Raw genomic sequence first — 25,988 nt, forward strand, 5'->3', positions numbered from 1 at the left:
ATTTTGACTTTGAAAAAGTCACTTCTCTGTCAAAATAAGTTTACATTCACTTTGTGTAAAATGGGACAAAAATCAATCGGCCAGCTTAATGTGAGATTATATGGAGTTAAGCAAACTTGTAAAAACTAACCAGGTGAACCTCTGCTGATCCATTACAGCTTTTCTAACTCCAAGATCAACAATTTCTCTCCTCCTCAGACCAAATCAAATAAGAATTCCTTAAGGGAAAATCTTAGCCATGGAAACAATCTATTATATTCTGATTTCAATGTCATAAATAGATTTCACATTAAAATTTTTGTAATAACTTCTCTCTGCCTCTTCTATTGATTCTTATGGTTCACATTAATGATTAAACTGAGGTCTGAGGTTCAGCTGCCTGACCGAATGAGGTGGACAGATGAACAGGATGTGAAAAAAACCTGTTAATTTTACAAGAACTGTGTCATGATATTGCTTTTAAATGCTAATATTATTTTGAGAGGAAATACAGCCCAAAGTATCTGCAAAGTCAGGCAATGTTCATTTAAGCTCCTTTTGAAATAATTGAGCCATTTAAAATATTTAATAATGATTAGACTGAAATAATAATGAATTCACTAAAATGAGAGCAGTTGTTATCAGCAGTGCACCATAATTGCTGGAAAATTACAGTTTATGGAGCTTTGTACATAATTTTGTTTTGAAACTATTCGAACCCATAATTTATCTGCCTTATTAGTAAGAACATATTAATCTACTCCAAACAGTGACAATGTGTACTCTAGCAGACAATTTGCTTCTTTCTAAAGATTAAACATACATATAATTCCACATAGTTCATATTTTAAAGATTATTTCACGAGTATGAACACAGTTTCCACTCCTCACACACCATAAAATGCATATACTTCTTTCACAAAGAAAGATTTTAGTGTTACAACAAATTAATCAAGACAGGACAGCTTTGTACATGTCTGCTTTATGGTAGGCTCTTTGTGAACTAAGAAAATAAAAAGTTCCTTAGAAATTCCTTGATTTGCTCTGTAGTGCTTGCATTCCATTCAAAACTGTGAGCATGAAATGAAACGAAGCTTTACTCCTAGATCATACTGGAAAATTACAATCAAATCTTGACTGTAACAGTTTATCTTCTCCATAATTAGCTCTAGGCTTTTAAAATCACTTGTTAATTATTTTGCCTTAATTCTCTTGTTTGTTCCATATTCTGGTTTCATCTCATTTTGTGTTGCATGCATACGATTAACCTCCTTTTCTTGATAGTTGAGGGACTGTTAATAAAACAGATAGGAATTGTTTCCAGAAAGCTAAATCTTTGAACAATGGCATAGACTTACCTAAGACACGGGATACTATCCTTCATCGTTCCTTCACATGCTACCGTGTTGGTACTGCCAGAAAGGCTCTTTAAAGAAGGAAGCTGGGAGGAGGCATCTGGAAATGGAGGAATTATTTCCGGTTCAGGAGTAATGATATCTTCTACTTCATACTGAAGTCGTACCTCTAATGACTTAAATAAATAAAGAGCTCAGTTATAATTTAATGCAGAAAGCTGCTGAAAGTTCTGTTACTTGCAAACACATATCAGTAAGCCTTTTAAAAAAAATAATCCCCATGTTTATCATTATCATTTGTGGGCAAAGAATAAGGTCATTTGTTAATTATAGAGCCTAACAGCAACATCAGATAGTAACAAGTTACCTATTCTACAAAGAAATACATAGGTATATTCTTCCAGTGTTGACTTTGCTTCATGCCTTTTTTGTAAGTGAAAGGCAAGAATACAACTTTCCAGAACTTATTATGAAAAGAGAAGTTAATCACACCCGACTAAATAATATTTCGGCATAAGAAAGCATAATTTAGAGCAAATGCCATGAAAATGTTCTGCCTGTTTTCTGTTATTTATTTCCTAATCAAATTCAGTTAAAAGAATGATCATCAAGTCTGACTCCTTACTGCTAGTAAAAGACAGTCTCTACAAGATGGGTTTTAGCCAGTATGCAGGAACCTCATCCACTCAGGAAACCTTAACTGAAGGATTCCAAAACACAGGGGAAACTGGACAGGAAGCTCAAAGCTACATAAGTATTTATCTCAAAGAACCATAGTAAATATTTCACAATTCTTTCTACCTCACAATTTTTTTAAGGAGATCGCCATTTTGGAAAGAATAAAACCAAAGGTACAGCCCTTGAAGAGATAAGGGGATTACTAGCTGAATAGTAATTTCAGTGCTGGTACCTTGAAGTGATCAGAAGCAATTGCAGATGTAGACACTGCAAACTCCATCTTAGTTAGTGGTCTCTCACTGAGACATCATCTGTCCCAGAAGGGGGATTAAGAAAACACCTAAATTTTATGAGAATTGGGAGATGAAGATCAGTCCTGAAAGCTCTCTTACTTCTCAATCACATAAATAATGCAAAAGATTTCAGAAAGAAGTGATTCTGCTCAACCAGAAGAGAAAGGGTCCTTTCTCAAAATTTAACTTTTGTTTTCTCCTCGTGAAATCCATGGAAATGGACGGACAACATTTGCCTTCAAAGACTAAAGAGTGAAATACTGAGTTCAGGAAAATCTAATTGCCTGCAAGTAATTTCTCCTGACCAATACAATTTATAATGCTGTTTTATCTTCATGCAGGACTGGAGTGACTGTTGAAGAGTATGATCTTCTGCTTGCCAAGTTAGAAATGCATCATTATTCTTTGGCTGTTTTAATCTGCGTCTTCCTATTTCCACTGAAATTATTTTTTTTTTTAAGTTCTAGCTATCATCTATTTGCAGAGAGAAGGAAAAATTTAGGCTAGTAACATGGCTGAATTTTTTGTTTTGGTCTTTTCTTTGATTGGACTTTGGAAGGGATGCAGACCTATTGTACCAATGTAATCTGACACACGGTAAAGACATTTTTGGAGGATCCCATCACTAGGCTCCTTTCTACATTCAAACTCGTGTAAACTTTTTTCCTATGGTTCTTGTCTAGAGCTTTGAAGAGGAGCTTCACTGAGGAAAGATCATTCACTGAGAAAATGATCATGTTTAGTAGAGACCTAGCTATCCTTCTGAGGCAGGATGGGCTAGATTCAGATGAAAAAAACAATGGCAGCAAATGCTTTTTATATAACCTCATGACAATGACTCCAAGGTTGGATTGGATGCAGAATTTGTCTCATGAATGCTACTTGCCTCCAGAATCTGACATGAAGTAATGCAAATAATACTTCTATTCAGGAAAATTTGGGCACAGCCTATGTCTCTAAGGCATACTCTGCAGCAGACTTCCCTGCTATATGGAGACACCTTTGAGTAGACTCCATACTTCTCATTTTACCACAGCAATAGCATTACAAGACTCATGGCAGGCAATCAAACCAACAAGGGTTTTTTAAAATGCTGGGATGTGTAGAACTGAATTTGAAGTGAGTTCAGGCTGGCTGCTAGAGAAGGGAGGATGTTAAGTGCTAGAACTTGGGTTCACCTCAGGCAGCAAAAAAATCCTAAAACTGACCAGCTCAACCTCAGTATAGGCAAAGGAGGCAGCCTGAAGTCAGGTACATATTCCATTAAAGACTCCCATACTTTTTATTAAAAAAAAATCCCAAACATTTCAGAGTGAAGACTTGAATGCCTGCAGCAAAAATGCGGAAACCAAGACAAGGCCCATCTTAGGGATGCACAAAACCCAGGGGAACTCAGTGATTATGCCACCAAGATCAGGTAATACTAAAGCAAATCTTCAGAGGACAATTTTTGATATAAATTCTTCTTAATTACAGATGAAATCTGAGAAACTGTTAAATTGCATGCATTATAACAGTTTAGAAAATACCAGCTCTGATGCAATTCAGCCACAAAAGTAGAAGACAGGAAAATAAAGAAATTAAACGATAGCCAGTAAAAGATAACATGCTGTTGCCATGGAACAATGTAAGAATACTGAAATGTAGTAATTTTAGCAGCATTACACATGAGCTGGTCAGTAATGTGAAATTACTGTTCATTAGTTTTAAAACTTTCCTGAGAGAATACGTTGAGCTAGCTTAATAATTGCCTCTGGGGAAAAAAAATGAGAGGAAGACAACAGAACAGCTATAGGTAATGAATTTCCTTACCAGATGGCACATGGCTACAGGCCCAGAATGACACATGTTTTTCCAGGCTAGAACTATAGACTTTCTAAAATACATTAAAATAGTGTGAAAAGGAAAATAACTGAAATAAGAGAAGGTGGAAAATGAAAGGGAAATTTTGGGTCAGCCCCTGGGGTTTGTTGAGAGCTGGCAGATGCAAAGAAATACTTTCTGGCAAGAGAGCATCTGAAGTTGTAAATTGTTCTCCAGCACCACAGAATGGCAAGGCTAAAGTGGAGACAGTTATGGTTAGTTTGGCTTTGCCTTAACAGTAGCCTACTGTTAAACTTCTTAGATGTAAGAAAGAACCTTGTACATTATAAATGCTGTTCAGCCACACTGTTAGCAGTGGTTGTGGCTGCTGTGCAAAAATGCAAGGTTTAAACCAAAGTCAGGCTCGCTGTACAACAATGATAAGTATAAGGTGACTGCAATGCAGTTAAAAGAACATGAACTGTATGATTCTGCCTGGAATAAGGTGACTGCTTAAGACACGAAGACAGAAAAAAGGAGTGTTTGTACAGGAAAAAGCCACAGAAAGCTTAGGAAAACATCAAATGATTAGACTTATGGCATTTCATATAGTGTCCATTCTTAGGGAAATAAAGTCAGCATAAGCCAGAAAAAAAAAAAGAATTCTTTATTTTGTTAAAGCTTTTCAGTCCCCTTGCGGTAGAAACACTATGAACATAAATTAAAGAGATTAAATACTTGAGGTAAAAAGAGAACTATTACACAATATACATCATCTGGTAAAAAACATACAACAGCTAGTATTTTTAGAGAAAAAAATATACAGCAGGTTAAGCACAAGAGATTTACTTTATCATAAAGCCTTAAAAGAAAACTATGTCCAAAATACTGTATGTCATTATTAAAGCAAAGAAGTGGAGAGTTGGCTCCCAGAAACTAAGTCAGACTTTTGTCAGTAACATAATAAAGATTTCGGCTCTAAAGGTTTAAAAATGAATGTCCTTAAACCTATATTTATACAGTTTGATATTAATTTTATTCAGGTATGTGAGCACAGATGCAGAAAGGCAATTTGATTTAGAAATTATGGTCTTTTATAAGAGTAAGATTCTGAAGGACTTACTGCAATTTCAGTGTTTACTTCATGTTTGCTGAACCTGTAAACAACCACATATGCAGAAACTCCCGCCACACAGAAAATTCGGCTTTCAGGACACCAGTACATCATTTGAACAGCAAAAGGGTCTTCTTCCACAATCTCAGCTGTTGCTTTTCCTTCTCCCACTTTCTGTTTTTCAAAGACCTTTGATGTTTTTAATTTATACAACATCTGGAGAGTAACTGGAATATATTAAAACATATAAAAATAATCAATAACATGAAGTAAATCAGTCATAAAATTCCCCGGTTCACATTTTCTTTTCAGTTGTGTTACAGCAAAGAATCTTAGGAAGGCCTAAGAGGAGAAGATGATGAGTATTATACAACACAGATATTATTCTGGTACACAGTACTGCTATGATGTATAACTAATAGTTTCAAAATGGATATTTGTCTGTGGAATACTTCCTGGGACAGGATGTCAAAGGTGTACATTAACTGGTATGTCCATAATTAGGCTCTGATAATGCTGCTCTTTTCCTAGTGAAATGGGAAACTAAGATTTCATTTGTCTGAGGTTATTGACTTGCTAGAATGTAAAAACTGTATGGCACTTCAACAAAAAAAACATTAGGGAAGTATTCTGATGGCCCTGCAACACAAGGACGTTCTGAACGAACACAAGTTCTAGAATGCTTTGAATCTGTTGACTAATAAGTGTATCTGTATTTATATCTGTACATAAAATCTTATTGTTCACAAGCCTTTGTCAAGACTAAACTCCAACACAGTAAATTTTGGAAGTAAAGGAGGGATTATAATTAACTCAATTTTGTTTTATTGACATTCCTCTCTGTTTTTACTAGTTTTAAATCAGTGGCATTAATTTATACCTTCATAAATCAGAAAAATTCAGCCAGACTTAGCACATATAAAGGTGTATACATATATAAAGTGAGTGTAATTGTGGTAGATCAGCCTAGCTAGCTTGTGCAACAAGCCCCCCCCCCAAAAAAAAAAAAGATTAAGGAATGGTATTTTAGTTATGTAACCACAAACATAGCAAAATTACATTTTCATTCTGCAGTGTATATATGTTCCACGAGTTTTAGCATATAAGATTTTTAAATATTTTTTAAAGTTTTAGCATGTAAAATGCTACTGAATTTTCACAAATTACAGCAAGCGCTTCTGTAATGAATACATAATTCTTCCTGCCTTCTATGGTGGTGGAAGAGGCCTCAGGATGCCCTCAGTCTCAGTGGCAAATCTACAGTGGCACTTTGAATCAGACACTGTGACACCATGTGTACTGGGACTGGATTGGAAGAATTACAGAATTGTAGGATACAAGCAAGGTGAGATGTGCTATGCTTCCATGAATTACTAGGTACCATTTGCACAAGGGCAAATAAGAAACAGTAATGGATTTGAGGAGCAATACAGTTGGAAAATGGCTTCAGTGGCTTAGCAATTTCCTGTCTCCCACAAATCTGTGCTTTCATATACAAAATTACACAACTAAAGTACATCTAAAAGCATTTTGTGTCTTCAAATACCATTAGACTATTATTTATGCAGTGAAATCTGAAATGAAATTTGAACTCTATAAAAAAAATGTAAGAGCTTGTAAATAATAAAACTTTGTAATAATTGAAACAAAGTAGGGTACCAGTAATGCAGCACATGCACTGAAAAGCAGGACTAAGACTAGGCCATCAGAGATGCACTGCAAGTACCAGTACTGTCAAAGGCTTGTCAATATTCACGATCTTCTAAGCTTTTACCTTTAAGAAAAATTTCTACTAAAGCATGTACATACTAGTTAGTGGGTTATGATCATATTCCCTTTTCCTTTCCACATCTCTGCCAGAGTCGTGGAGGAAATGATTAGCACACTGTTTCCTGTGCAGTGCATACAGTAAATGCTTTGGGGTGTTGCAATAATCTGGGTGGTTTCACCCTGATTTTAATGCCTGCATTTGCACATTCTGGTCAAGAATGTAAGTATGTAATGAAATGCACACAAGACAAGGTCTAGTGCCTCACACCAACTCTCTAAATAAGTGATTATTTGAACCAGAATATTTTAGCTTTCAACCAAAATGTGTATCTACTTTCAATAAATATATTTTACTAGTAAGTACCATATGTCTTTTCTGTAAGGGAAAATGCTGGTTTTTGGTAAGTGTAGTTATAACCCAGAAGGTATGGAACAAATATTTTCTGAAACTTTTTCCTGCTTATATGAGTGGAAATGCTTACCAATTATTTCCTAGTACTTAAGACTGGACAAGAGATTTAATTCTTCTCCACCCTCGGCAGACTAGACATATATTGAGATGTATTATTGTATTTTATTATTTCATTTTCACTTAGCCATAAAGAATACTATATTGTACTCAGAAATGAAGACACATGACAACTGGAAATAATTAACTAGATCTCATTGAGTCCACTCTTTTATACACACAAGAGGATTATGCCCTAGGTATTTTTTACCAACACTCCATCCTTCATAGATTTTGGTATGTTGAATCTGGAGTTTCTACTCCTCTTAAAGACTTTCAATCTTTTCTGTCTATTAGATCTCATTAGTAGTGGTTTTTTTTTCTCTTAATTTAATAAAAAATTACTTAATTTCACCTCATTATTCCTAATTATATCATCCAAGGTATTACTACTCATACTGTTAAATACCATGTTTTATATACGTGTGTGTGTGATTTGTCAGCATTATATAAAAGTGAACTTTAGAAACTTACTGGCAGAAGCATCCCAAAACTTTACTGATCCATCTGCATGGCTTAAAAAAATATAAAAAGTAAATGTGTTAAAACAAGATTCAATTCTAAAACACCTAATTTCAGTGAGTGATAAATATAAGCAGAAAATCTCTATTTTTATTCATGTGGTAACTCTCCATACCTTACTAACAGCATATGATGATATATACATTAACTATAAGGAAATACTTTGTTATGAGTTTCATTGAGTTAATAAAACACTTTTTCCAGGCATTTCTTACAGAGAACTAAGTGCTCACTGAATTTTAAGATCACAACAGCAGGAAATTAATTCCCATACTAATGGCAAATTTAAGTTACAGTACTTCTGGCTTTGCAGTGGGCCTGCATCAAGCTTCTTCACTCTAAAAACATCATGTATAAAGAAATTTGAAAGGATGGACCAAATATTACAGCTGTGTTCTTTTTATTGACATAAAATCATCCTGAAGTAAACTTGGAGAAAGGAGACATTTCCGTTTAAAATTAGAACAAACTCTCCATCACCTTACTGGTACTATTGCACACACCATAATTTTATTTTTAAAAACACATGTTAAGTATCATTGATAATAAGAATTTAACAAATATATTGCTATCATCATCACGGCTGAGACCAGAGGGAAACACACAGTGCATCATCCCTAAATAGCTTCTGTTTCATAGCACGGCCTCTTGAAAATCCATCAGGCATTGCTCATGGGGCTTCTACTACAATCTGAGCCCTTCTACACCTTTTTGCTGCCTGGTTGCCTCACAAGACGACATTCAACTCAACTAACGCAGGGGTTTTAAAATTAAGTCCCAAACCACCCCCAGATATAAAGTCCTCAGAAGGCCAAAGGACAGCAGCTATAGAAAACCAGCTGCTCGTCTTTTTAAATCTACTCTCTATGACCTTTAAGGCCAAAATTTTCTCCTGCAATGAATTCTCCTTTCCAAAGACCCCACCTTCCCAAGCATATAGTCTTGCTCTCTAACACTGGGGCCTCAAATGATAACTCTTAATGGTGGTTTACCCCTGAGTACAAAGTTCTATTTCCTACAGCAAATGGGAATTTCTGTGGGCATTCAGCACGAGGGGGAAAAAAGCAACATACCTCAGATGAAGAGGCCAGGATACGTATACTTGGTGAAGGGTCAACTCTTATCTATGGCTAACCCAAAATCAAAACCTGTGGATATTAACATTTTTAAAGTATCAATCCCCAGTTACATTCTCACCCTGTAATAATGATTTCAGGATATGTCTGAGCTCCAAGGTTCCATGCTCCGCCACTGATAGGCCACTCCTAAACAAACAACAAGAGTACAGAGAACTAATTCTAATCAATCTTGTTTGGTTGATTTTTAAACTCAGGAGCAGACAACACCTTCCTCCAAAGAGCAATACAACTCATAAAAGGAACAGAAATGTGTGACATTCAAGGCATGTAAAGGTTATTGACACTTTCATATTCTCAATTAGGTGTTTGAAACTTAATAACACTTTTACGTTATCAATTAAAGTTCTAAGTTTTTAGAACTATTTCTGCACAACTAACACTCAGCAATCCAAAACTGGAACTAGAGGGACAAGTAACAGTACAGCTGCTCTTTTCAGATTGCTTGATTCTTGGAGCTTCTACGGGACATTGAATAGACTGTTTTGAGGACGAAGACTACTGAGGAAGCTGGCCCAGAAACAAATATCTGAGCACGATGCCATGAGATATCATCATCTCTTCTCTGCCTTTTGTTTACCAGTGGCAAGACTCCTCTTCCTTAGTCCAGGCTAGTAGAGTAAAATGTTGTGCCTAAAGCTTGATCTGTATGGATAGAGGACAGAGCATGTGGAGGATGACATACGGGAGAGTGGGTGAGGATGTGTGCAGAATATGAGCAGGTGGAAGAAGCCTGGGAACACAAACTTGTTATGTGGTGTGGATGCTTGTGGGTACAAAAATGTGTGGGTGGCAAATGAGTGGCTACGTACATTTAGAGTGTATATTTGTATGTGCACAAATAAAGCAAGAGGATCATGAATACAGGTAGGTGATGAAAAGTTTGGGAGACTATGTATGTGAGGCAAGGGTAGATGAGCAGACAAATTCAAATAAGAGAAAAAAATATTTTCTGAAGTACTTTGCTGAATCAAAATCCAAAAGGAGTAGGTACAGCCCAGTTTCTCAGATCATGGAAAACAAGGCAGCTCCAAGGAGAATACTTCTGTTAATATGAATAGAAAACTGATGATGTCTGATTTGTTTACCCGATATTTTTTCTAATTTATTTATTATGATGGTTTAGCTCTAGTCAAAACATAAACTAGATTAATGCTTGAAATTTATAAAATGATTGCATTTCCTCTTTTGATTTCTGCAGCTTGTCCTATTTCTAAAAGCATTACACTAAGTCTTTGGTAGCTAAATACAATAATTATTAATATATGTATTTAATAAAATTCTCAGACGTGCTATCAGCCCTCAACTTTCACTGAAGATCTTCTGCTAACTTCTCTTACATATCATGTTTTCACTTTATTCTTTGATAACTTGCCCATACAAATTTGAATTGCACACTGATGGCTTTCCTTTAACTCTGTCTGATCTGGCATAACTCCAGCAGCCTAATGATTAATTCCTATATAATGGTCATTAATGGTCGTGCTTAAGTGATAGTGTCTCTGAAGGACAAATACCAGGTCATAAGCATACTGCTAAGCTGCTGGTTGGGCCAACTCGAAAGTGATTATTAAAGAAATAAAACGAAAATAATTTGGTAATATGTTACAAAAACATAGGTTGTACATCTACTTTTTTGTTTAAAAAAATATTGGTTTTGTTTACCTTATTGCTGTATCCTTGCTTTTTATGTTTTGCTCCTACAGAATAGAGTACAGGAATCAAATCTGGAGGGCAGTCCGCAAAATATTCTGTGCAGGTAACAGGTGACTCATGAATGTCAATAGGGTATGGATTTTCAAAGATTGGAAAACTAGTTAAGGAAGACAATTTATTAGAAGCACTGTGACACATTGAGCCATAGAAAACATATTCCTATATTAAAGTGTATAACAGAATCTAAATAAAATAAGTTCTAATAAAGTACATTTTCCCTTATTTATTCAAACATATATATTGTTTTTAAAGTCAGTAAAAATGTGTAGTTACTCAAATGAAGATACAAAAATTCCACTAGTGTGAATTGCCTTGTAATGTAAATACCTATTCAGGTGAATAGTTCCTAAGGCTAATAGGACTATTTTTGTGAATGAAAATTAGGAACTAATTTTTCCCAACATCTCATAATCTTATTTATGCAGAAGTAATAGATTTTCTAGAAGCTTCAGGTTCACCGATGTGATATATACTATGACCCAAGAACTACTTACACAACTGCGAATTTCATACTGAGCATCTTAGCTCATTGGGTTGGTAGAATACTGATTCTACAATGAACAATTGCAATAACAGATGAAGTAGATCTCAGTTTATTTCTCACTTCCATCAGTTTGGATGATTTGATAAGAAGGAAGGCTTCACTTCTAGCATATTACATAATGTTATTCACAATTCAAAAATGTAGGAAATTTGTTTCTGATTTCAGTTACATACATTTTATATTGCTGAGATGATTCGAATTATTCTTGAAAGTAAGATCAGAAGATTCACTTAAAATATTTCAAGATGTTATACACAAAATCTGTTTCTATTTATATCAGTGTGAATGTGGATGTACATTACTGTTTGTGTTGGAGGCAGAACAAAGTAAATAAGAATTGAATGCTGCATTACATGATGTATAGTTCCTCTTTGATATGAATATTGATCCTGATATGACAGAAACATTTGTCATTTATACCAGCAACCAAATCATGAAATAAACCCACAGAGCCACTATAAATCAATGCCAGTATTTATTAAGATATTTAAGTACATACTTAAATGGTAGTCCCTGTGGAGTCTAGTGAAGTTAGGCATGCATATAAGCAGTAGTTGAATCTGGTTTCCAAAACACACATTCAGGTCATAATTCAGCATGTGACAAAGCACTACTTAACTTTGATGTTGCGTGAATGTTTGAGGGCTATGCTGGAGAGACTGCAGGTTTATATTCACTCCCAAATTTAAGAACAAATACTATCACGAGTTCCTGCTAATTAGCTGATCTTGGCTCTTAAGGTGGATGGAAACATACAGAATGAATTATTACCAAGAGTGAGTGATTTTGGATAGCAAAATGATGTTGCATGATAACATTGGCATTGGGATTTTTATCACCATTTGCTGGATAGTTAAGATACACAAATAACTTCATACTTACTTGCTTTGTGTCAGGTCAACAACAATGAGATCTTTTTCCAAAAGCACAACTACAGCATAGGGTTCTTGAAATTCTGTGAGGAAGGAATCAATTCCAAAAGACGTAGCATTCTCCCATTAGTAATTTTAAACAAGCAAGTTATATTTATGTTTTCTAAACATTCACAGCATGTTAAACAAAAGTACTAAGGTACAAATCCTAGACATATCCACAAACTAGACGTATCTGTAAACTAGGGCCAGACAGGAGTTGAAAAATTACTTTTGGGCACTCTTGCTGATCAGCATACACAGCAGAAACAGAATTGACATAGCATGCCAGCATGATGGTATATTGAAAGTAAAGAAATAGAATATGAGTATGTTGCATCTATAACTGCATTGCTGAATCCAATTATTATACAGAAAATGTGTCCAGTAGTAACTGTGTACAACTGTACTTCAAAATCAGATTGTGAACGGCTGGTCCAGTACACTTGATGATACATAAAGCCCTCATTTCCAAAGCAATTCCAAAGGAAGATTTTGAACAAATCCCGTAAGCCTGCTGTGTTCAATTCAGATACTGACACGCTCCTTCCTTCTGTACACTCTTTAGGAAATTCTAGCGTTTATTTTTGTATTTAATGCTTTTTTCATTTATTAAAAAAAAGTAATTAAATCGACAAATAAATGCTTCCCTGGAGGCACAGGGTGTATTAATTTACACAGGGTAAAAGTTAATCTGAAAAATGTAAATATGAAATTACAACTATCAGCAGCAGCAAACCATTCCAGTATGTGTGAGCTCAGAGTACGCACTTAAAATAGCTGATGCCTAAAGCCTCAGTAAACTGACAGTGACTGATTTAACTTCCTTGCAGGACAGGTATGGATGAATATTAACTGTGGCCTGTTTTTCTACAAGGCTATGAATAACACAGGGTAAACCAAATTTTTAAAATATCAGTGTGCGATACCTTAGTACTGGGAACAGTTCACTGTATCTGACACAGCTAAATGAAGCTCCAAAAGAACTTTGATTACTGACGATTGAATTTTTGTATGAGATTGAAGCAAATACAAAACCCCACTTAATAAAGTGTATACGTATTTCACTGAGCTATGTATATAAGAATTATTTTACTTTTCTGCCTGAGGGCTTAAAATGCTAAATTTTGTTTCTTTCTGATTTAAAGTCTTAATTTACTTTCTGGAGTTTTCTGTAAATGTACTTCAGAACTTGGCAGCCCCACAACATGCAGCAAAACACTTTCAACAGTTTGATTCAGGCTGAAGTGTAAGAACTTTTTAGCAGGTTAAGCAATAGTTTAGTCTTCAATAATGTAACAACCTGTAGATTTTCAGCCTCGAGAAAATGTCAGAAAGATAAGCATATATGTTTGATTAATAACCATATTTCTTCACACTAGCTCACATTTCAAGCTTATATCTGGAGATATATGCATGCTTTATTGTCCACTCATTACTCAGTTCCTACACTGAGAATGCAAACAAGTTTCAGTTACTTTCATTAATGTGGCTTTCTTGAGATGATGATAAGAGTAGAATTCCCTGCAATGGAATTAAGGTGTGAGAGCAGGTTACTTCATTTATATTTTTCATAACTGTGTTTTGCTTAATAAACTCACCATTTGGATATGGGGTTTCACAAAGAGTTAAAAAATCAACTATAGGGTGATCCATTTCTAGAACTGTAATTGCTTTCCCATGCATGATTGTTAAACTTGGTCTTCGACAAGCCTTATCATATGACAGTCCACCAGAAAATATCACAAATGGTTCACTGTATTAAAAAAATCAACACAATAATTGTAAGTTTACGCATTACATACAAGTTTACATTTTGGGTTTAGTATCTCTACATAATAACAAATAGCTTTGCAAAAAGAAAGCAGGGAAGATTCTAAAAAGACTTTAACTCAGGAATATAATATTCAATTAATTACAGAATAAAAACATACCTGTTTTTACAAGTCTTGTACTCTACTTTAAGAATTGGTTTACAAGATTCAGGTTTTTTTCCATCTCTTTGAATTTTTCCTGTGGAAGAGAAGAAGATGAAAACCATATTGGAACATCATTAAAATAGAAATATCAAACTAAAACTTGTACATTGAAGCACCTGTATATGTGATGAGAGAATGGAACTTTAAAGCTACAGAAGATGATGAGTATTAGCTCCTACTCTATAAAACATGCATTTGTCTAAATTACATTTTTTATGCTTTATGTGTTTACTGCCACATACATCTGAAGGACCACACTTCAAAGACATCTAAATCCCACGCAAATTACTGAAAAGGATGACATTTAACTAATAATTAACAAATTTGACCAAATATAAACATTATTTTTTTCTGAACACAGTATGACCATAAACAGCTTAATTTTTTCCTAAGTCATTCTTACATTGACTCAATTCCTTCTCTTCATTGACAAAATGCGTCATGCTCTGGAGCATAACCAGTGGAGTGGCAAAATTAAATGAAGTGTTCCATTGAAATTCACAGTTTTTGGTTAATTACGGCTCACTATTTTCTTTCCGTCAGAGAAAAGCAACTTGTAAACAAAAAAAACAACCCAAACAATCGTGAGTTTCTTACTTTGGAAAGCCTATGCTTGCTTTTGACACCAACGTGACTGGAGGATACCTTGTAGATGGAGCCAGACTGTTCTCAGGGGTGCACAGTGGCATGACAGGGGGCAAAGAGTTGTGACTCAAGTCACATTTGAGACTCACATTGTGACATGGGAAATTTTGGTTACATATTAGCAAAAAAAAAAGCTGTACTGTGAAGGTCATTAAAAATTGGAAAATGGTGCCCAGAGAGGTTGTGCAATTTGTTATTGGAAGTGTTCAAGCATCCAGCATTGACTGCACTGAGCTAACTGACCTAAACAGGCCCGTTTTGAGCTGGGAATGACCTCTGAGAAATTCCTTCCGACATAACGTCCATTCTATCACTAAAAACAATAAATGGAATTAGGCAATATAAGAATATACTAAAACTTTTCTGGGCTACATAGATCTTGCCTTCTCCTACTTCCTCCCTCTCATTGATTGCAAATCAATGTGTTGATTTGCAATAGAGTCAATATCTTTTTACGTCATTTATAGAAAGCAATGGCATATAAAATCCCAGCCATAAAAATACGGCCATTTCATAATATGGCTCCTGTAAATTCTTCACTGCAGTGACTTGGGAAACCTTGTACCATCTCTGTAACAAGCAACACAGTGCTTTGTAGAAAATGTATTACTTCTTGTAAAAATTGCACATACAAGTACTTAAGAAGAAAATATGCAAGAAAGAAATGTGAAAATTCCATAGCCTGAGGGTGTCAAAGATCAGCAGTAGACTACTAAGATTAATTGGATAAAGGAAGACATCAGAGCAACATTCAACCAGCAAGAGGTATTTATGACACCAATTAAAAAAAAAAGTTTTATCAAAATTGCCTTCTGATTTCTACAGTATTTTGCAGCTACTTTGCAGATTAAAATATTTATGCAAGAAGCAACTCTAGACTTAGACTACAATAAAAAATGAAATAAACATAGATACTAGCAAACAACATGGAGAATATTGGATTACTTCTTAGTTATACATTTTAACTATCAAAATTTACCATGTGGAATTGTGGTCTGGAATGGTCTGTTAGGACTTTTCAGATTCCATAGGGTCAAGCTGCCATCAGAGTGACTGCACATGAACTGTTTTCCTTCATGATGCCAAGCAACAGAATGAATAGCCTAGAGAAATGAAAGAAGAACTTGAGGCTGAAATAGAATACAGTGTTTACACTAAAAATACTTTAATGCATGACTTTGGATTATAACTAATGGTATATCAACCATTGGACATTTCTTGCTTGACTCTAGTCCATTCCTAGCATTTCTTAGTAATCAATGGCTGTAATCTATGCTGGTCAAGCAAAACAATTAAAAATGCTAACATAACACAAGCATGTAAGAAAGCCTGTACTGAATCAGACTAAAATCAAAGGAACAGGGTCTTAAGGTAAAACCCTAAGAACAAGGGCCACAGAGTACGATCACAGTATGTCTGGTAGGTCTTCTTAGAAGAATCATTTACCTGATTTATTCAAATCACTTTAAAATCATGCCTGAGCATTCATAAGTCAGCATTGAAGTTGTTCATATCGATTTTACTTAAGCTGACAACAAATGAACCTCAGTGCTATTGGTCGTTACTCAAAACTCCCTGTTGGTCTTGCTCTTTTAATAAGTATATTGATTTGTTATGGTTGGTAACATCTCATGGTTTGTAGGGAATATCAGAGGAAACCAACCAAAAGGCTGTAACCTATTACCAAAACTTTACTCAGCCCCTGCAGCTGGACAGCATAGCCACAGACGAGCTTTTGCATTAAGATAACACAGATGTTTCAACAGGAACCTGACGTCTTGTATATGAACACTTTGTTAACACAGTAGTGAACTCGTCATGCCAATAAAGACTCAATAAGCAGAGCGGAACCAAGTGAACTCTAGGTATTTATCTTTGAGTGACATAATGAGTGTCGCTTGAACTTTTATCTGCCAGAGCGGGGTTGGCACACAATTCCTCTTAAAGACCCAGAAGACACCAAACTATAACAAGCAACAAAAGATAACACTGAAAGATTCATACAGAGTCCAATGCTGATTGCCCTCAGGTAGCAAGAACCTTAGATCTGTGAGGAGCGCTGCTTCACTTGACTATCCTTGTGCAAATTAGTTCTGACATGAGCTCATTCATGCTTGCTATCACGCCAAATTTGGATCTGCTTTTGATGTGTTATCACACATAGAAACATTTCACACGGTTACAGTCGCTAACTGTCTCTGAGCAGAAGCTAATAACTAGTGGCTGAAAATTGCTTGTTAAATTGCCTCTCAGCTACTAGATGCCACCTGCCAGCATAAACCTCCTGTGGAGTGGAGCTGAGGTGAGGTGATCTGTCACCAACAGCTGACATAGCAGCAACTCAAGCTCACCTGTTAGACTTTGCCCAGAAACAGGCAAGAAATAGAATTGCTTGTTGGAGATCTCAGCTGCGAGTCACAACTAATACTGAAAGTTGGTACTGAACAAGTCCCTAATTTTCTCTCTGCCAGAATATGTCTAGCATTCTGATCCACTTCTTTAGGATCAAAAATGAGCAGTTATTTTCTTAGAACAGGAGTTTATCACAGTGGGTGACTCATGTGAATGTTCACACAGTGTACGCACATAAAGCATACCACTCCAGATTGGGTATTTCTCCTGCAATACCCACAGCGGTTGCATACATTTTCCACCTTCTCTTATCTCCAGCATGTACTAAAATTAAGCATGCCCAGCAACATTTCAGCTCCTTCCTATGCAGAAAACTCCTCCACTGAGAAGAACTCGTGGGTACTCTAGGACCACTTTTAAGCATATTTTGAACAAGTACCATATACATCTCATCCTACTGCTTGAACCTTAAAAATCTTTTTTGCTAGTAGTACTGAAGGCCCATAGTGTTTGATAAGCAGCGAGATGCCATATGGCAAATATCACTACGAACTCTGCAGCTTCATTTGGGAGATGTGCTCTAATGAAAGATGATGATTATGCTTCAGGAAGCTCTGAATGTGCACTGACACAATCTGTCAAACATATCACCACTGGGAAGATGACATCACACGAAACAAATCTGCAGCTGACATCTTGACGAGCAGACACACGATTCTTCAGTAGCAGGTTCAAGCTCCACTTTGGGACCAAGTCTTTCACAAGCGAGAACATTTTAGTCTCTTGAAAGTATCTGACCCAGTAGAGAAGAAAACATGGAAACCCCTTGTATCAGGAGTTGATGAACTGAGGCATCCTCTAATTGGTCATCCATGGGGCTAAACCAGAGAGCACTACTTTCAGGTCCACTGAGTAAACCATAAGTATCAGGGAGAAGCTTTAAATGGAAGCCACAGGCTTACAAGAACACCAATCAGAGAAGCTCCAGATAATGAAACTTGCACAGCCTTTTCTACCTTTGGTGAGAAGTTCTGTCTGCTGTTAACTTCTTGCTCCTGTCCTTCACAGTGACAAGTTCTACAGATCTGACTAACAGAAAGCCACCTTCTCAACGGCCAGTCTGGGGAGACTGAAATCCGGTGCCACTGATAAGCCGGAAAAGATTGTGCCATTTGATGATCCTTAAAGATGCCAACAGAGGAAGTGGTGAGTGAGATGAGATTTCCAGTTCTTTCACCATCAGATAGGGTGGTTACTTTAGTTTCAAAACTGATGCTAAAGAAAGTGTAATTTTAGTAAGAAAAATGAGGCTGGATTAATTTCATTCAGACCTCATTCAACGAGGCACTTGGTATTCAACAGAGATAGAGAACGTTTACAGTAATTTATCTGAGACCTCACAGATACCCTGCAACTGCAACTGGCTGGCTCAGTGCCCGAACAACGATACTGAAAGATCGGTCAGATGTGACGGGGCACAGAAGCCTTGCATCAGTCAAGACAGAATGGTGAAGGGGAACAGGAATAATGTTTACTGGACTGTGCTGTTAGGTGACCAATGTGTAAGTAGAGGCTTAGGTTTAAAAACTTGGGTTGGTGCCAAATACCAAATGGCACATGTGGAACTAATCATCTGTGACTCACAAAAGCTATATAATCCAGGATTTAAAAAGGAACCCTTTTTAGGGCTCCCTACAGGAATCCAAGCAGATCTGGAACATTAGGATATCAATCTGGAGCCTGAAAGTCTGGAATAAAGTGCAATGGCTAGTCACACAACTCTTTTAAAGACAAAATAAGAAACTTGCAACTATTTCAGTAGATGATAGCACACCATCACAAGTTGCATAAAGTGGAGTAATGACACAGCAAGCAACTACTGAGGAGGAAAGCACATGACTAATAAAAATGCCCAAGAAATTTCCTGAGGACAGTACTGGAAAATGTGGAACAACTGAATTGCATGAGAAATTTTAAACACCCAACCACTCTGTTTCAACAAGTAAAAAACAACAACGAAAAGAGAAACAGTATTATGAAGGTCCTGCTTTATGCATTCTCATGCTGAACATAAGAGATGACAGTGGGTGAACGGAATCCCCTCCCCAGGAGTCCTGTAAAAGGAAAAAGTTTTAAGTAACAGAACAGGTGCAATTTCACAAATGTATGCACAGGCAGACTGTCACTTAGAAACAATTCGGTGGGCATGTCTTGAAGCTTAAGTGCTGGCTTGTTTAAACTCCAAATTGTCCTGTCCTTTAGAACATTTGCTATATGGAAGCTCTGAATCTTAACGCTGAAGCTCAGGGTAGTGCTGACACGTCTGTTAAACTAGGCCTGAAAGAGCGCAGGGTTCAGACATATTCAGATTACTTTTTAGAGTGTCAGAATCATGGGGAAGAGACTGTGCTGTATACCTTCACAAGAGCCTGATGCATTAGAACTACAGATTTCAGATTTTGATTTCTGTTGTCAGTAACTTGTTCAAAACCATAGCACAAAAAGGGTTTCCAGAACAAGCAATGCCTTAAGATAAATATCCACCTGCCTGAGAGGACATACGACAAATTGCTGAATAATTTTCTTCTGAATTAATGGAAACTACTTACCTCATCATAATAAGCTCTCAGATCAGCTCTTTTAGATCGTAAGTCCCAGAATACTACAGTCCCATTTTCATAGCCTATCAATAACTGGAGGAGGGAAACAAACACAAGTTTACTTTCAGATTCAAAAGGTATATGAAAACATTGAAGAATTTCACGGATGTAATAGACTTCTAAAAAATAAATAAGCACTACAAAAAGAAATGCCAAACTGATGTGCAAGATTGTACAATTAATACTCAGCTTTCAAATAATCTTTCAGTATAAACTACTTTTTATTGCTGACAAGTTTTAATATGGAAAAAAATAAAAGTGCTTTATTATTTTTTTTATTTATTTGTTTGTTTTCTTCTGTAAGATTGTGTGCCTGGACAGTCTTCACAATTGTGTATCTGCTGCCAAAAAAGACCATAGCATGCACCTCGCAGCTCTTACCTTCCTTGTCCCTGGTTGGAGGAAAAGCCATTTGACACCTAAGAGATTACTTAAACAACTTCAAACTAGAGAGTCACCAGATTTAACTCTCATACAGCTACATATATCCTTTTAATTACTGGTTTAAAACATTTTGAAGAAAACCCCTCACAGAGAAAAAATTGCTTGCTTTCCTAGAAACTGAAAATAAATTAACTTGTACACCAATTTTTATTTCTTCTAAAACTAGTATGACATATCACCATGCACACCTAAGAGGTACCAGCAAAGAAGACTTGTCAAAAGATGAAAGGGAAGAAAAATTATGTTTAGGAGAAAAATAAGAATGAATATAAGCTTTTCTCCTTGTCTCTACTGAATTATTGATCTGGACCTGTATTGAGTACTCTTCATCTGAACACAGTTAATTTCAGATCTTAGGAAATATGTGAAATCTGGCCTACTTAAGTGTCCTGGAAACTGCTTCCCATAGATCCATTCTTCCTAAGAATCTGTCCTGGACACGAAGACTGGAAATGACTGAGCTAAGAGACTCACACGTTTCTGCTATGAAATACTTCATAGAACTGGCAGTGATAACTGCAGTTGTTCTTTGTCCATAAACACATGGATCACAGCATGCAAGCAAGGATTAATAGTTTCTATATTAAGAATTTGAAAAGAAGAATGATTAGTCTATCCCTTAGTCTGTGAGACCTTACTAGCACCTTTGCCATCACTCACTTTAGCTTGCATAAGTCATAAAAATGAAACTTGGCTGTGCTGCTAAACAAAATGTCATTTTGTTTCCAAGTCAAATATAATTGATACATCAATACTGCTATAAAGGGTCTGGGAATACTACAAGTCCTATTTATAGATATGATTTTGTTATATTGCTAGGAGAATACTAACTATGTGGAGATGTATTACCTAATCTAGAAATGATTTATAGTTAGTATATTTAATACCTGAGTAGGAATTACACCTGATCACTTAAGAATTGTGTTCCTGAAAAAAAATAATGAAACTGTCCCAAAGAAATTCAAGAATATTTATAATTTTTTCTCTGGACAGTTTCATATGGGATTCAGTGGCAGGGTAAATGTGAAAAGACATTCTGTTCAGAAAGCACACAGCTAACTGGATAGCACTTGTGTCAGGATGCCATATGGTATTCTGGGATAATAGTTTGCCATCGAGAGAATGAATAAAGAAGTGTCTTACTGAGACTGCTTTTGCTGTTAGTGTAGTGATCCTAAATGCAAGACAATTGTATACCCAGTGATCACTGGGTAGTGATCACTGTAGTGATCCACATAGCAGTTAACCCAAGTAGGTGCAGGCCTGTACTGTGCTATGCTGTGCTGTACATTCTCCTTGGCCACAAGACCGACTCTGCTGTGTAATGGTAAAGAAGCCTGTAGGCAGCTCCCACTTGATAAGGGCAATTACAGCAGCCTTGTGACTTTGTCTTTATCCTAATATAGGCAGTATATTCTCATGTGAAAAGCCTTTTACTTAATGGTAGAAACAATCAGATTTTTTAAAAAAAAACAAAAAAAATCTTTTGAGATCTCTGAAGATCAAAATGCTGGCAAACCTTTCTACAGATGGGACCTGCCCAGTGTGCTGTGCTTTTATTGGAGGTCTATCCAATGCTGCATGATTTGTGGCTCCTGCCATCTCACGGAATGTAAGAATTTTTCTATATGTATTAACTCCAATAAGTGTATTTTAATCAATGTGTTACGGAGTCTGTGTGCCTTCCTTACTGATATAATAATAAGCACTTGCATCAGTGCGTTACAGCAGCGTACCAAACCAGCTGAGTTCGGTTTGTATCTGCTAGCGTTCTTCTCACCTCAGCTTTTGAGCAAATATATTCAGGAAATGGAAGGAATAGAAAAGCATTTAGTATGTGACCCTGTTTCATAATAAGCCTTTCTCCCTGGTGAAACAGACTTCTCTTCTGATTTTTATCCCTCTGTTTTGCAAAAATATCACGCTTCAGATAATTACTCAAAGGTTAAACACCTCCTATCAGAGACAGCATTTCACCTGATCTGTTGCTGAAATGCTTACTGCACAACAGCACTATGGAATTACACGATACAAGCTGCTGTGATTTCAGGAGAGAGGTTGAAAGAAATAGATTTGCTGCATAGCCAGGAATCTCTTTCTGCTCAGATGGTAGCCATGCTGCTAAACTATGAGTACAGTGGTATGACACTAGAGTCAGAATTCCACTGGGTGAACATGATTCGTCCTCTGCCTTGGTGAGGCTACATCTGTGTCCAGTTCCAGGCTCCCCAGTTCAAGAAGGGCAGGGAACTACTGGAGAGGGTATGGCAAAGGGCGGATGATTAGGGGACTAGAACATCTCTCTTATGAGGAAAGGCTGAGGGACTCAGGGCATTTTTGGTCTGGAGAAGACTGAGGGGGGATTTTACCAATGCTTATAAATACCTAGTGAGTGTCAGAAGGATGGGCCCAGTCCTTTTTCAGTGATGCCCAGTGACAGGATAAGAGGTAGCAGGTACAAACTTGAACACAGGAAGTTCCATCTAAATATGAGGAGGAACTTCTTTACTTCGAGGGTGGCAGAGCACTGCAACAGGCTGCACATAAACGTGGTGGAATCTCCATCTCTGGAGACATTTGAAACCTGCCTGGATGCCACCCTGTGCAACCTGCTATAGGTGATCCTGCTCTGGCAGGGGGGTTGGACTAGGTGATCTCCAGAGATCCCTTCCAATCCCTAACATTTTTCTATTCTGTGATTAGTCTCACTGCCGTATATTTATGATGCTTTGAACTCTGGTCTCTCTGAAGAATAGGAAACTCAAATGTTTGCACTCTTCTTGGCCATGGTAAGCACTTGAGAGATCTGTAGGACAAGCTCTATGCCTGTAATATCTAATGAGGTAAAACATGAAACATCCATAAATGCAGTTGAAGGAGAAAACACCGTCAAAGAAGAAAAATATGCACAAAAATACTCAAGGAAGTTAAACCACAAAGATTTCTCTTCAATTTGTTTCCTGTTAGCTTGTTTAATTTCTCATGCTTAATTAGGTTAAGAATCATTCAGGAGGCTGGACAGAATTCGAATGAGGGAGGAGTCCTGGCAAGATCTTCCTTGCCTAGAGGAGTTGCTCTACATTTTGACTTAAAAAATCATTCTTTGTGAAATGTTTTTAATGATGGTGTTTTAAAGGGATTTCTCCTGTACAATAAATTAACTGCATCCTGGCACATGCCAGTCAGCCCCTTGCTTGTCCTTGTAGCACAAACCAGCTGGAAGAAAAAAAATAAGCCTGCCAAATGCACGCTGTATTTAGGTGTCATTAGATCTCAGAACACAAATGCAGAGATAGGAAGTTTAGTCCACCACCTAATAGTTAATAACATTAAACATGTTCCTACCAAGCTTTCTTCAGTTGCTGGGAAACTGCAGATCACTGCAGTTAATGTCTTCTCCTGTGTCAGCAAGAAAAATCATGTTTGCTACTGATTGGCCACTTATAAATGTCTGTGCACTTCAGTCTGTTCCTAATGCACACTTATTCATTGATTTGGCAGACTTAACTCATAAGTCCCCAAATTGTTCTTAAGTGACACAAATTATCTTTGTCGTCTGTCTTCCAGACAGAGCTTGCTCGATTCTTAGAAGAGACTGTCTCCACAGCCTGCCTTATCAGAGTGCCTGGAGGGCACTCTGGAAAAATTTTGAATGGCAGAAGTTTTCTGGAATTACATTCACCCTTCTGGCAAATAAAAACTGGTCATCAGTCACTGATAGAAACTGGAACTCTCAAACACTCATTGCCCATAGGAGAATGCTGGTTATTAACTTCAGGCAAAACATGCCCAGATCTGCAAACAACTCAGTGATAGCCCAGAGAAGGATATACCACTGGACCCTTGCAGAGTACACTACCCTTGTACTTACAGAGTACAAGAATATCTGTATTTTGAGCAGTGATCATGTCTGATTTATACCCACTATTTAACTCCTGAAGCATAGGTAAAGAACACTTTCATCTGCTGCCCCCTATGAACTGATACAGGGAGTCCAATTTCTCCAAAAACCACCTCTTTGGTTAACTTGAAGCTCAAGAGCTAAGCAGAGTATGTAGAACTATCTTGAAATAGCTCTATTACCCAAGAACAACTCTTCTAAATTAAACAAAAGGTCTACCTATCACAATATATTGCACTTAGGCGGTCAAGAGAAATTATCAAAGAAAATATGTGAAGAGGGCAAGTACTTATACTCTCACATATTCTCTCAGACTAAGCAATTTTCTCATTCAAAGATAGCCAACTCCTCAATTAGACATGATTCCGTTTAGCCTCATTTTGAATAACCTTTCAGAAGAATTCAGCAAACCTCCTGAGTAACCTTTAAACTGATTTCACCTGTGTTAACTTTTCTAGTCTCTCTTGTGAGGGGTATATGTTTTCAGCACCCTCAGCATCATTTGGAAAAAGTTTTATAGCTTCTACTCATTGTACATTGGAAGAACTAATTGGCTTGTCTGGAATCTGACTTTTGTCAGCTTTGTTTGATAACGTTTTAGTTCTCGCGTTGAAAGACATAATGAACTGTTTCTACCCTCTTCATAACAATTATGATTTTTGAACTCAGAATTACGATCAGCTCTTTTCCACAATGAATTGTCCTGTCTCACTTAGCTGTGTCTCATACCAAAAACCTTGCTCCTTCTCTAAATTTATATTATCACAATTATATTCTTTTTGAGATAAAAGGACAAACTTGGTATTTAGCAGGCAAGTCAGCTATGCATTTATGCACTGGCCCTGTTCTCTATTTGATTTTCTTTATTGGTAACTACTGAGCATTGAGCTGACATTTGCACTGAACTATCACTCAAAGCTCTTGATACCAAACAGTAATGATTAGCTCATTCTACTGTTTTATATATAAAGTTGGAAATATTTTCCCCCACATATCACTTCCCATCATTTACACCAAATACTTACAAAAGATAGTATTTAACTTGCCATTTTACTGCTGAGTTTCTCACTCTCCTAAAAGTCAGCATACCTGGTCACACTGTTTACTGTCTTTTCCAGTTAGTCCATGACTACACTGAACAGCAAAAGTCACTGAAGTTTGGTTTTGTTTCTTTCAATATGTCCCCATTCTGAAGACAGATCATTTTGTCCTTCATTCTTTCAACTAAAGTTTAATAAGACTGAGCTGTAAGATTCAGTCTTTTTTCTCCACTGGTGGATTTTTTGATCTTGAGCTGTATCTTTTGATATAGTGCCCGAATCTTGTCATCTTTATGTACCTTTTACTAGTATGTTCCTGCAAACATCAAATACTATCAATTCCACATTCTGCAAATCTACAAATATTTTGTTAGCACCAGTTTGTTCTTTACACCACTGTCAATCTCAACGATATAAACAGTTGTACTAGGATGGTTTCAGTACAACTTATATTCACACTCCTTCTTATCATAAATTTCCAATGTTTGTTTTTCATAGGCATCCATCTGATTTTGCTGTTGTTGTTAGTATGCTAGTACTTCATCAGTGCTCAGATGTCTCCAATGTGCCCTCTGAGAAACAAGCAATTGTATTTCCAAGTAAGTTCTCCTCTCACTAGACTTTTTTTTTTTTTGTAT

General features: G+C 36.6%; 1 protein-coding gene across 1 annotated transcript in view; it reads right to left on the reverse strand.

The window, feature by feature from the left end:
• The window catches only part of STXBP5L (syntaxin binding protein 5-like), a gene marked incomplete at both ends in the record, with an annotated part of 100,797 nt that overhangs the window by 40,164 nt on the left and 34,645 nt on the right, over window positions 1-25,988 (reverse strand). Inside the window, 10 exons of the mRNA XM_009875158.1 lie at window positions 1,338-1,510; window positions 5,232-5,449; window positions 7,975-8,015; window positions 9,220-9,287; window positions 10,824-10,971; window positions 12,301-12,373; window positions 13,931-14,085; window positions 14,264-14,342; window positions 15,933-16,056; window positions 19,915-19,998. Coding sequence (XP_009873460.1) covers window positions 1,338-1,510; window positions 5,232-5,449; window positions 7,975-8,015; window positions 9,220-9,287; window positions 10,824-10,971; window positions 12,301-12,373; window positions 13,931-14,085; window positions 14,264-14,342; window positions 15,933-16,056; window positions 19,915-19,998 — 1,163 coding nt within the window. The remainder of the gene's footprint in view (window positions 1-1,337; window positions 1,511-5,231; window positions 5,450-7,974; window positions 8,016-9,219; window positions 9,288-10,823; window positions 10,972-12,300; window positions 12,374-13,930; window positions 14,086-14,263; window positions 14,343-15,932; window positions 16,057-19,914; window positions 19,999-25,988) is intronic.

The sequence above is a fragment of the Apaloderma vittatum genome, unplaced genomic scaffold (assembly GCF_000703405.1).
Source record: "Apaloderma vittatum isolate BGI_N311 unplaced genomic scaffold, ASM70340v1 scaffold14598, whole genome shotgun sequence".
In the NCBI taxonomy this organism is placed as follows: domain Eukaryota; kingdom Metazoa; phylum Chordata; class Aves; order Trogoniformes; family Trogonidae; genus Apaloderma; species Apaloderma vittatum.